The sequence below is a fragment of the Festucalex cinctus genome, chromosome 6 (assembly GCF_051991245.1).
Source record: "Festucalex cinctus isolate MCC-2025b chromosome 6, RoL_Fcin_1.0, whole genome shotgun sequence".
Lineage (NCBI taxonomy): Eukaryota > Metazoa > Chordata > Actinopteri > Syngnathiformes > Syngnathidae > Festucalex > Festucalex cinctus.
This window is the reverse complement of record NC_135416.1, coordinates 21,374,035-21,386,767: the sequence shown is the minus strand read 5'-3', so window position 1 is coordinate 21,386,767 and position 12,733 is coordinate 21,374,035. Positions and strand designations below refer to the sequence as shown.

General features: G+C 39.1%; 2 protein-coding genes across 3 annotated transcripts; one reads left to right on the top strand and one right to left on the bottom strand.

Annotated features, from left to right (window-relative positions):
• Positions 1-106: 106 nt before the first annotated feature.
• On the bottom strand, positions 107-6,173 carry r3hcc1l (R3H domain and coiled-coil containing 1-like). Of its 2 annotated transcripts, XM_077524320.1 has the most exons (7): positions 6,046-6,173; positions 5,330-5,792; positions 4,622-4,809; positions 4,246-4,316; positions 3,539-3,634; positions 3,318-3,458; positions 108-1,318 (listed from the first exon to the last, which is right to left on the bottom strand). In XM_077524320.1, exons 2-7 carry the CDS (start codon positions 5,777-5,779, stop codon positions 1,266-1,268), a joined length of 999 nt encoding a protein of 332 aa, XP_077380446.1. In that variant the 5' UTR covers positions 5,780-5,792; positions 6,046-6,173; the 3' UTR covers positions 108-1,265. The 2 variants fall into 2 exon arrangements, with proteins under 2 accessions (XP_077380447.1, XP_077380446.1); XM_077524321.1 differs by lacking the exon at positions 6,046-6,173 and having other exon boundaries at positions 107-1,318; positions 5,330-6,018.
• Positions 6,174-6,953: 780 nt separating this feature from the next.
• On the top strand, positions 6,954-12,733 carry crtac1a (cartilage acidic protein 1a). The gene is made up of 12 exons (XM_077523742.1): positions 6,954-7,150; positions 7,225-7,421; positions 8,202-8,338; positions 8,430-8,586; positions 8,663-8,797; positions 9,115-9,251; positions 9,326-9,462; positions 10,933-11,015; positions 11,111-11,211; positions 11,287-11,455; positions 12,444-12,589; positions 12,659-12,733. Exons 1-12 carry the CDS (start codon positions 6,954-6,956, stop codon positions 12,731-12,733), a joined length of 1,671 nt encoding a protein of 556 aa, XP_077379868.1.

Genomic DNA, 12,733 nt, shown 5'->3' with positions numbered 1-12,733 from the left:
CTGCTGGGGTGAGCCAAGAATACAGGGAGATGCAACTCCTTTTTTGGGAGGGTCAAATTTAGGAAATTTGCTTTAATTCCACAAGAGCAAATGTTGACACAGACATTTAAGAATAGAACAAAGCACCTGAAACAAGAACATGTTTATTTTGAAATTTATCCTCTTCTTTCAGCTCAGCCGTAACTTTCAAGAGTTGTCAGCTGAAATAAATGGCAGCGTTCCATGTGTCCAGTCTTATATTTAGATATTGTGCCGTCTCATCCAGTAGACTGTACTTAGCTTACATAAAATGTTTTTCTCCTTCACTTTGGAACAACAGAGTGCTGAGAAGACAAAAAGTGAACGTGCCAGAGTTGAGTTGACCCAACATCAAGTTACAATGAGGAATGTGGCATATACAGTGAGTGACATTTACATTCAATGATAAGAATGTGGGTAATCGAAAGTGTTACCGGTATTCTTTACCTTTCATGAACAAACACCACTCCTGGCTCAACGTTGCTCAATGGCTAATAACTCAATGATTCACATTTCATGAAATAAACACAGATCACGTTTTTTTCCCCCCCTTCAATTTATTTCCACGATTCCGTCAAATACAGAGTCCTCAGTTCATATACTCAAATTGAAGAACTCGTTCACCTCAAATGACTCCCAAGAAGTCAATGGGAGGTTCCTCGTACAAGAGATTATGTACATGACATAACTACCATTGCTCCCTCATTGAAAACTAAAAATATGCAATACAGCATTTAAACCACATGGCAGACACGTCTAGAGAAAGACATGGTACAGTATTTACATTACTGGACAATGACTTGTATGCACACAAGCAATCTGACATATCGTTTTGATAAGTTAAACATTGACTGCTATTTACTTTTTAAAATCAACTTCAAAATGTAATATTTCTTTTAAATGGCCTGGTAATAGAGGATTACAAAGTTATGTCTCTGTGTGCATCATTTGAATTGCAGTGCATGTGACAAAACATATCATCTTAACAGGAGAATAGAGACACGTTGCTTGTAGTTTTCAGTGAATTGATGAGTCTTCAAAAAAAAAAACAAAGAGTTGAGGCAAATATTGAGGTAACCACAGAGGAGTATCCACCCATTTATATAACAAAAAAACAAAAAAAACATGATGAGTCTACAAATTGGAGTGACGTAACACTGCACACTTGGATGATGGTGGGACTTGATGTCTCCGGGCGTGGCCTGACACGAGCCAAGCGAATCAAAGTGGAGAAGTTTTCTCTCCAATCACCATCCCTCCCAAGCATCTTCCCTCTGTTTGGCCGCCAGACGTTTTTGTTCTGGAGGAGAAATCACAGACACAATATTCGTCTTTTCATTAGTGAAAGACATTTCACACTGGCATGATTTGTGAAGCCAAATCGCGCCTCGCATAGATTTGAGTAAGCGCATAAATACTGTACGAGTGTGGACACAAAGACACGTGGCAGCAAGGCTGGGGACAAATTGTTCAGGACTTGATGCACATCTGCACTGGCTCCTAAAAGAGCACAGTAGGACATCCATACTCAGGACAAAGGAGCTTTTTTTGCCTTCCTGGCTGGCAGTTCAGTGGACAGCCACTTGTGGTTTATTGTGCCTATATACTTATGTTCCCTCTGTGAAGGGAAAGGCTGCAGCACTGATTATAGACTTGCTTTGAGCCACACAACAGTGGACAGACAGCAACTTCATTTTTGACCAAAAACGCAATGCAACTTTGCACTTGATTTGCTGAGTGGGAGAAGAGCTCCCACTTGTGGTAAAAGTATGCTGATGCAAACACTGAGTTGGTCCATCAAGGATTATTATTTTTTTGCCTTGACAGAAGTTAGGAAATTTGTCACCCTCTGGTGGGCTACCTACAGCAGAATCGTGGATTTCCTTCTTTTACAAAAACAAAACAAAAACTGAAAAGTAGGGTGTGTGAAATTATTCACCCCCTTTTCTCTCAGTGCAGCCAAATAACTCCAGAAGTTCGCTGATGACTTCTTAATGATTAAAAAATAAATAAGTAAATATACATGGGTGTGCTGTAGAGCTGTCATTATCAAATTAATCAACAACTGTTTTAATAATTGTGTAATCATTTAGAGCAACTGTTTGACTTAAATTTGCCAATTTCAGCGTCTCAAACAGCCTTTATTCTCTAATTTCTATAGTCCTTGATAATCTTCCATGTTGAATCAAAGTAAGACATTTGTTAACATTTGCTTTTTTTTGGAAAATGATGACCGTGACTGAATCAGTTTCATAAAGATTGGTGAGTACAATATCAATCTCTCTCGTATGATATTGCTTAAAGGGATACTTGACTCATTGAACAATTTTCAGCAGTGAAAAGATCACATTTTGCCCAGAATTAATTTGATAACTTCATTATTTTTCATGTACAATTAATCCGTTTTAAAAAGTAAATTTTCTACTTGCTGTCGACTGATGATATCACCTGTGCTGAGGAAGTAGGTAACGTCCAATTATGGGTCACCTGTTTTCTGGGGTTGGTCAGCAAACTGAGCCAAGATTGGTCATTACCTACTTCCTCAGCACAGGTCATCATCAGTTGGCAGCAAGTGCAAAAATTACTTTTTACAGGTATTAATTGTTACATGAAAAATAATGAAGTTACCACATTAATTATAGACAAAATATTGATTTTTTTTACTGCTGAAAATGCTCAATGAGTCAAGTATCCCTTTAATTATTGGCAAATTGCTTTTGACCACTAAACAATACCCAATAAGCAACAATAACTGGGGCAAAAAGTAAATGGGGGAAAAAAAAAAAAGTTTTGTAATCCACTTTAATGCAAAATAAAATGTTATCCGATTATTCATTCATAATAGGGATACTTTACCGTTTCCAATGGTAAGATGATAATATTTTGTCTATAATTAATGTGATAACTTCATTATTTTTCATAAACAATTAATAGCTTTAAAAACTCATGTTGCCACTTGCTGTCGAGTGAAGATGACATCACCTGTACTCAGAAAACTGTTAAGGGCCAATCATGGCTCAGATTGCTGACCAAACCCAGAAAACTGGTGAACTGTGATTGGTCGTTATCTATTTCCTCAGCACAGGTGATGTCATCTTCAGTTGACAGCAAGTGAAAAAAAATGGTTTTAAAGGTATTGATTGTACATGAAAAATAATGAAGTTATCACATTAAGTCTGGACAAAATAAAAGTATTCAATTACTCATTCATTAATCAATGGAATAATCGATTCTAAAAATATTGGATAGTGACAGCCCTAGTCCACTTTTTTTTTTTTTTTTTTTTTTTTTTTATCTACCTCTGGCCTCCTGGAGCTTCTTCTTCTCCGCCTCCCGCTGTTCCTTCGTTTCAGTGCTTTTCACACCGAGGGCGCCGATCACAAGCCTGCGAGCGAGGGCTGCGCTGGTCTGAGGTCTCTCCTGAGCAGGCGAGGGGGATTCTGACGATGGGAGGAAGGAATGTGTCTCGCATGACAGAAGAAAATGGATACAAATCATCGAGTGGCACTGTAAATCTTACCAGAGAAGCTACGAGCTGCGGCCTTCGTCTGGGAATTGGATTTGGAGAGTGGTCGCACCTTCATCAGTGGATGTTTGGATCTTAATGCTTCACAGGCTAAAAATAAAATAGACAAGACTTACAGCAACAACATGATATGCTGTTTATCTTCACCTGAAACAGGGGACTTAATTAAAGTTAAAGTTATCATTAACAGTTTCAAATACCAGTCAGTGTAAGCATAAAACCTTCACGGTTCTGATAGGAAGGCCAAAAAAAAAAAAAAAGGGTGAAAAGCCTACTAGAACATCTTAAGTTTAGAGTTAGTCAGATGCACTTTAAATGGAGGCAGGTGTGTGCTGTTTAACATGAATTTGGATGCGGTAGTTCAGAAGAGAGCCACATCCCCACTTATAAGTGGGTGTGCACACTTGTGCAACCACAGCATGTGATCTAAGTTGTTTATTTTTACTTACAATGTCTTAAAAAAATAAAATAAAATAAATCCTTTACTTTTCAAGTGAGTTGTCCAGGTCATAGGTCACATTAATGGTGGAAAAATTTTATTATAAATGAATAAATATAAATAAAATTGGAAAAAAAATATTATTATTTTTTTTTTAAATATATATTTTTAATCACAAGAACCTGACATTTGTATAGGGGTGTGCAGAATTTTTAAATCCTCTAAGTGGTTTTCCCGTGAACCACACTAGTGCTTTATTTACCTGCAGTTGGGCTTGAAAAGAGACCGAGAGCGCGTGTGTCATCAATCCACTTGATATCGAAGCCTCTCTGCCTGGAAAGTCATAGAAGAAAATTAAAGAAAAAAAAGCCTATGTTCTATTAACTTGAGCTAAACTGGACACTGATGACTAAAATAATGCTCAATATTTAATCACATTGTCACAAATTTTGGTCATATTACATTAACTATTAATATATTATTATAAGTGTTTCAATTAAATTATCTTAATGACAGTGCTTTTGTCTTATTTATTTATTTTTTTATTAATTTTTGATCTACGACTTGGACTGGATTACATCATGCAAGTGTACCTAACATTGTGAGGACAGAGTAGAAAGGATGTGAAATTTACATACTGGTATCCCTGAAATAACTTGAAAAGATCTTCTGTTTTAAAGTCAGGGGGAATGTCGTAGATCTCAATGAGGTGAGCGAGGTCTTCCTCACTCTGGTCCGTGACGTCATCATCAAATCGGTGCATGTTGTAATAATCAAATCTGGCCTCCTGGATTGACTTCGTCTTTCCACCTTCACTCAAAGACAGCTGGAGTAAAGAGGAAAAGGAAATGACGGCAGTTGGAGAGAGGAATCAAAATTTGATGATGCCAAGAAAGGATGAATGATTTTGAAAAATAACCTAATTGTTTTTTTGTCCCCTCAATATTGCAATCTAATATGCTTTTTTTCAAGGTCATCCTTCCATGTATTTGTTTAGTTTACCGTTTGCCCTCACATAACCAGTAACCATGAGGTCGCTCTTTGTTTTAAAAAGGTTGGGTACCACTGCTTTAAAAAGTGTAAATTAAGATATATTTTTTTCCAAATTGAAGACATAGATATAGGGTTTACTGGTGAACAAAAATGTACAGGGAAAGTATTCTTCTCATAGAATGTTGCTCTCTTCTCGATTATAATTGGGTCTGGAAAATGCTCTTCCTCATAAAGGGAGGTTCATTGTAAAATAATTCAACAACATCACAGTTGACTGTCCTAAAGCAACAATTTATAAGAATATGACTACAATTTGTTTCGATTGCCTTCAATTTAGTTAAAGGCCTACCAACCTCTTCAAGCAGCCGCTGATTGAGACAATCCCCATCATCGTTAAATAAGGTGTCCCAACTTTCCTCTTGTGCGTTTTCCTCATGACATGAGGATGCATCGGTAACATCAGCCGAGTCGAGCTCTCCATTGGTCTTCACCTCTGGAACTTGTAGCCGATCAACCTCTACAGCAGAATTTGTGTGACCACTCTGCATCTCAGCTCCAACCAATCCTACGGGTGCGTGCTCATTTCCTGCTCCTGCCTTGTCTTTCTTGTTTTTGGCGTTCTTTCGAGCTTTGTCCGTGTAGCGAGGCCTGGGTCTTGGTTTGACCTCTCCCTCAATATGAGGTTTGTCTTTCGATGCGTTGAGTCGTTTCTTTGGCACATAAAGAGCCTGGCTTGGCTTCTTGGACTGAGATGTAGTTGGTGTGTTTGAAGCACTGTCGTTCTTTGGTTGTTCCGTTTCCATTGTAGATTTGTATCTAGAACAAAACAACACGGGTTGGAGGAATTAACAATACCACAATTAATATACAATACTAATTAATTTGTCTAGTTAAGACGATTATCGTGGCTACCATAATCACTGTGTGCTAAGATACAACTGGCCAAACAAAGCTACTCAGCTAATTTTTCATTCATCGAGGTTGCAATAAAAAGGTAACGAGTGACATTTCACCACGTGAATATTCGTCAAATTTCAATAAAGGTTAAATGATATTACTTTGAACCTACCCGTGTTTTGATCAGATTTTGTCGCAGGAGTGACGCACTCAATTTTCCGAGCGCAAAGGATTGTGGGAAGTAGAGTTTCCACAACCCTTGTTCGGGAGACGATGTTTCAAATTTGTTTTGTTGTAAAAACTTTTTTTTTTTTTTTTTTTACTTGTTTTGTACTGCAATTCATCGACGTGATGTGTTATAACAAACCATTATTTCATGAGAATTTTCATTATGTATCTGACTTACACTCGCCAGCCATTGGACAGTTAGCCTAAAATGTGATTGGCTAACACGTTCCCTACGTTCTACTGTTTTGTAAAGCTTGTGCAACATAGGCGTGTGCAGCTCCTAGCATCACCACAGCTGCAGAATCTCACCATTCTCGGTTTCATTTCCACTCGCGGTTAGAACTGTAAGGTACGTAAGTACAACATTTGTTTTTGTTATTATTTTATTAAATGCATAAATGAAGCTCCCTTGGGAAAGTATGCGCATCTTGATCTCACTACATTAGCGATGGGTAGAGTAGCGCAAAAATGTCCTGCTGCTTTATTGAGTAAAAGTAAAACATATATAAATAAATTAAAATACATACATAAATAAATAAATAAATAAATAAATAAATAAAATAAAGATTTACTTGAGTAATTTATTCGTGTGATTTTTCTTCCTTAAATATTGAATATTTGTCGCATTACCAAACATGTCCCATGTTAAGTTTAAATAAATGAATACATGTTTTAACGTATGAAATTAATATTTAATAATTTAATATGTCCAGCAGAACATTTAAGAATGTGCTCTTAAAATCACTTTAAATGACAATATTGGGCGTTTCGTTTTTAGAATAGCGTGTATAGTGTTGTTCTCTTGTAAATGAATCCATAAGTATTTTCTCTTCGTGTCACCAGAATTCAGAAATGCAGGCTATAGGACTGTTGGTCCTGTTGATTGGACTCTGGGGGGAATCCCACTCTCAGAACAGTGACCCAATGTTCCAGGAAGTTACACAGACCATCCTTCCTCCTGACGGACTGCACAATCCAGCACAGCTCAACTATGGAATGGCAGTATCAGACGTGGACGGTGATGGCGATTTTGAAGTGGTGGTGGCCGGGTGAGTGAAAGGCTGATGAATAATGACAGCGCGTCTGTGTCTGGATTGTTCACTTTTTCCCATTCTACCTTCAGATACAACGGGCCTAACCTGGTGTTGAAATATGACCGTACTCAGAATAAGTTGGTAAACATTGCAGTGGATGATAGTACCTCACCTTACTACGCTCTGAGAGATGTAGGTGGGAACGCCATTGGGGTCACAGCCTGCGATGTGGATGGAGATGGACGGGAGGAAATCTACTTCCTCAACACAAATAATGCATACTCAGGTAATTATTAATCAGCCATCCATCCATTTTTTATAGCACTTAATGTCACTAAGATTCCTGGGCTGAATTTTGTTCCCTGAAAAACTTTTAAATATACTACAGTATTTACTGTATGTATATACAAGTATATAAAAGTTGTTACTACTACTTTTGACGTCATTTTTTCCCAAATAATTAACTATTTTTAACTCATTCACTCCCAGCCATTTTCACGGAAGTAACCCCCTTCGCTCCCGACTGTTTTACTGGATTTTGACTGATTTTGCAAGGCCCACAGAATATTGTCTTCTATTGCTAAAAAGCATGGAACCTAGCAAAAGAAAGGTTAGCTTCTTTCATCAGTTCAAAAGTATATTTGTAACTGTATGGATAAGTTTCATCATTGTTCACAAATCTGTTGAAAACATCAAGGAAAAGAGCTTGTTGCAACATGGCCCTGGTTGATCTCGAATACTTTGCTGCCACCTGATGGCCATTTTTTGGAATAACTAAAATTGATTGAAGTGACCTCTTCAGGTTAGATTCTAACCATGGCAATAATTAAAATATAACGTGTTTATACGTTTTTGGGAGCAAATGAGTTAACAGAAATATGTATGTGATCTTGCCCTGCGACTGACTGGCAACCAGTTCAGAGTGTACCCCGCCTACTGCCCATAGCCAGCTGAAATAGGCTCCAGCACCCCCCGCGACCCTTGTGAGGAGCAAGGTTCGGAAAATGAATGAATGAATGAATGAATGTGATGTATTTATACTTATGACCATTGACTATTATTCCAGGACGAGCCACTTACTTCGACAAGCTTTTCAAGTTTCGTAATGGTCGCTTTGAGGATCTCCTCAGCGATGAGCTAAATTTGCGCCGTGGTGTTGCTACCCGCATGGCAGGACGTTCTGTAGCATGCATTGACAGAAAGGTTAGTGACCTGACCCTCCACATCACACCTTTCCTCCTGATCTTCTTTTAAAACCATCGCTCCCTGAAAGCTCTCACATGTGTTCCTTTAGGGAACAGGCCGCTACTCAGTCTACGTGGCAAACTACGCCAGCGGCAACGTCGGACCGCACGCTCTCCTAGAGATGGACACGGCTGCCAGTGATGTGGCAAACGGCATCGTCGCCCTGTCTGATGTCGCTGCCACAGCCGGAGTCAACAAGCTCACAGGTCTGAAAATGAATTTGTGGCGATTTGAACTTTGCAGTGTGAGGGAATTTTTATTCACAGTTGCATTTTGATGCAGGTGGACGTGGTGTTGTAGTCGGACCCATCCTCAGCGATACCAAGTCTGATGTTTTCTGCGACAATGAGGGAGGAGCCAACTTTCTGTTCAAGAACAATGGAGATGGGACTTTTGTTGACGTCGCCAGGCAAGCAGGTGAGAATGACAAGCTTGCCTTTGAGTGCAACTTAATTTCAGTTTCGTTCATGACACATCCATGGGCAGTACGGCTAACATGAGGGGTTGGCATGTTCTCCTATACTTGCTTGGCTTTTCTCTAGGAAGTCCATCAACCATCCATCCTTCCAAAAACAAGCATGTTAGTTAACTGAAGACTCTAAATTGGAAAGGAGGTCAAGTTGATGGATGGATGGATGGATGGATAACGACCCCCCCCAAAGTTTTAAGCCCAATGTTCCCTTTGCAAATAGTTTGATGAATAAATTATGTCTTAACTATGTTTACCTATAAAGGTGTGGAGGACCGAAACCAACATGGTCGAGGAGTAGCACTGGCAGACTTCAATGGCGATGGAAAGACAGATATTGTCTACGGCAACTGGAACGGCCCCCACAGGCTTTACCTGCAAGGCAGCAACTCTAATTTCAGGGTAGGTAAGGAGTGTAGCACAGTTTGGTGATGAAGTCTAAAAAGTGCTGAGCCTGGCAAATATTCCCCTTGCAGAATATTGCGACTGCAGGATTTGCATCCCCCTCTCCGATTCGCACAGTTATAGCAGCTGACTTTGACAATGACAGGAAGCTTGAAGTGTTTTTCAACAATATTGCCTACAAAGGCAATGCCCCCAACAGGCTCTTCAGGTGAGTCTGAATATTCAGTTAAAAAAAAAAAAAAAGTTATATAACAAGTAACAATTTAATACTTACAGTAAGTATCAAATTTGAAGTTGGTACTGCTATGCTGGCCTAATCGACACATTAAAAATATTATTACTATATTAATTTATATAGTATGAGACTGAGGAAGGGCAAACTCAAATTATAAACTAGACTAAGTGCAATTTCTGGAGAAATTGCGTAGGAATGCTGAATGCTAATAGCTGAATGCTAAGCTGAATGCTAATAGCTGAATGCTAAGTTGAATGCCAATGAAGGATAACTTGTGTTAAAATTACAAAGTAATTACGGAACTAGTAGTAGAAGTAGTAGTAGTATATAAGTTGTGTATTTTGGGCAGTTTTTATTAGGGATACACGATAATGCCATTTTCAACCGATACCGATAAACCAATTTAGAAAGTGCCGATGTCGATAAGTAAGCCGATAATTGTTGTGATTTGTTTAAAGCTTAGCATTACCTTAACATTAGCTTAGCATTATCTTAATGTGCTAACTCAGCATTAGCTTAGCATCAGCATTAGCTTAGCATGCTAACCTAGCATGCTAAATTAGCATTAGCATTCATTTAGCATGCTAACTTAGCATTAGCATAGGTTTCAACATTCTCACAATTATTTTGTATAAATAATTTTCTTTAAAAATATATATATATATCTACACACACATTTATCCAATAATACTTAACAACGCAGAGTGATGGGTGTTGGAGCAACTGGTTGTTAAAAACGGTATTCTGATTATTATTGCCTTTATGGAATATAAATTAATTAAGCATCTCGGGGGGGAAGGGGGGGCATTTTGCTACTTGGTGTTTACTGAAAATGATATCACATTGCCTTCAGTGCCATTAAAAAAGCTACTATCATGCTAACTACTAAAATACTATCGCTTACCATGATAGTTTCTGGGAAAATGTATCGCCGACACAAAATTTGGTATTGCGACAGTCCAATCCGCAAATGGAGGTCTGCTTTTAGTTCCTTTGAAACGTAGTTTGCCTGCTTCGATTGTCTGCATCGACACCCAGCATGCCTCTCCTGAGCTGAATTTAATTATTAACGGTAATGTGAGCAAATTTGTTATTTCAGACGTTTGTAGCAAACTGGTCTTTGGTAGCCCTTCGCATTAATCAGTTCCTAAGTTGGCCAAGTCAGAAGTTGCTCTAAGTTTCAAAAAGGTTGGTGACCCCTGCTCTAAATTGTCCGTAGTTGTGAATGTGTGCGTCACTGAACATGATAAGCAGTATAGAAAATGAACCGGGTTTACCGTACGTGTAGAAACAATGTGATACGGTTGTCATCTGAAAGCTACAATCCTGTCTCTGATACATGAGAAGAATAAAGAACAGGAGAATGAGACATCATAAACAATCAAAATTTGTGAGATTATCAGCATGATGGGTGAATCAGTTACTGTGTTTGTGTGTTTGCAGGGTGTCAAGAAGAGCTAATGCTGACCCTTTCATCCAAGAGCTTCATGTGGGAGATGCTGCAGAGCCTCAAGGCAGAGGAACAGGTCTGTCGGATGAGATGAGTTTTCCACACAAACAGTGAGGTTCTTTTCTAGGTCAGCACTGCGGTGAAATAAATCTCTTTCCCTTTTTTCAACAGGTGGCACTGTGACTGATGTGGATGGAGACGGCCAGTTGGACCTTCTGCTGGCGCACGGAGAGAGTGCAGCACAACCAATCTCTGTCTTCAAAGTCACGCAGGTGTGCAAGTTTTTTTTGTGCTTATGATCAACTCACTCGGGTGTGTTGTTATGCTAACCTGTCCACGGTTGTCAGGGCTCAACAAATAAATGGCTTCGAGTCATCCCTCGCACCCAGTTCGGCTCGTACGCGCGAGGTGCTAAGGTGACGGTATTCACCAAGAAGAGTGGAGCTCACATGCGCATCATTGATGGAGGATCCGGGTACCTGTGTGAGATGGAACCTGTTGCTCACTTTGGTTTAGGTAACTATACTGTAACGTTTTACAATAAAGTCAATTCAACATGGGCCATTTTAATTTGTTGTTTATTGAAGCATAAAGGGATTCAGACCTTATTTAAATGTGAAGTCGACCCCAAAATGTTTGTACAATAATATGTTCTACCCACCTGCCCTTAAAGAGCCCTTTAAGATGGGGGAGAGAGTGTTGCAGTGCCACACTTTGACACATGGGGTCGGTGTTGGTCCAGGGAGTGAATGAGAGCTGTGGCGCTTGCTCTCAGCGCACACTACTTTGGTGGAGTAGCTAAAATCAAGTTTGTGCAAAAGCAACGAAAAGAGAACATGCCTGTTCGGTCTCTGTGCCACGGTTAAGAGGTCACTGGACAGGGGAAGAGGATTTAATTAACAACCTCCACTAGACTAAACACAGTAGTCTTAGTCTGTCTGAATAATATTGCTCTGTGGAATATGAGGTATGCAGCAAAATCTAGGCGTTTTAATCTATCTCATGGGGCGGCCATTTTGCCCCTTGGTGTCGACTGAAAATGACCAACCGATTGGTTGTCGGAGCAACTGCGATGTCATTTTCGGTCGACAGCAAGTGGCAAAATGGCTGACTTCTGAGATGGATTCAAACAGGCGGATTCCGCTTCTTAACTCATATTCCACAAACACAGTATTAATCAGAATGCTGTGTTTAGACTTGTGGGGGCACACACAACATATTGTAAAGACATGTTGTAGGTTGGACATAGCTGAAACTTGTAAAAGGTCACTTCAAGGTTGTGTGCAAAATACAAAAAATAAACCTAAATGCCAAATGTCTCTTATTATTTACAAAACAAAAGCAAAACACCCTGTAAAATTATAAATACATTTAAAAATATGTCTTGATGCTTAGTTATCAGCCTCTTTACAGTAGTGCGCACAAACAAACAAGTTACCATTGAGCGCTAAATTATGACTTGGGATTCTTCAGTGATTGTTTAATATTGTGTGATGTTTTTTAGGAAACGATGTTGCGTCTGTGCTGGAGGTCTCTTGGCCTGATGGTAGCTTCATCACGCGCGTCCTTCAGCCTGGTGAAATGAAATCGGTGGTGCAAGTAGCGTATCCCAGGGACAGAGAAATGTCCATGCTTGATAATAACACAGAGGTATGGTTTATATTTTTCAATAAATTGTGTCTTTCTTTAAAATGTTAATATAAGTGTTTTGTTTTTCAGTGTGGTGAAGGCTTTACTGTTAAGAACGGCCGCTGTACAGGTAAGCCTTTGTTTCAGGGTAAAATGAAGTTTTAA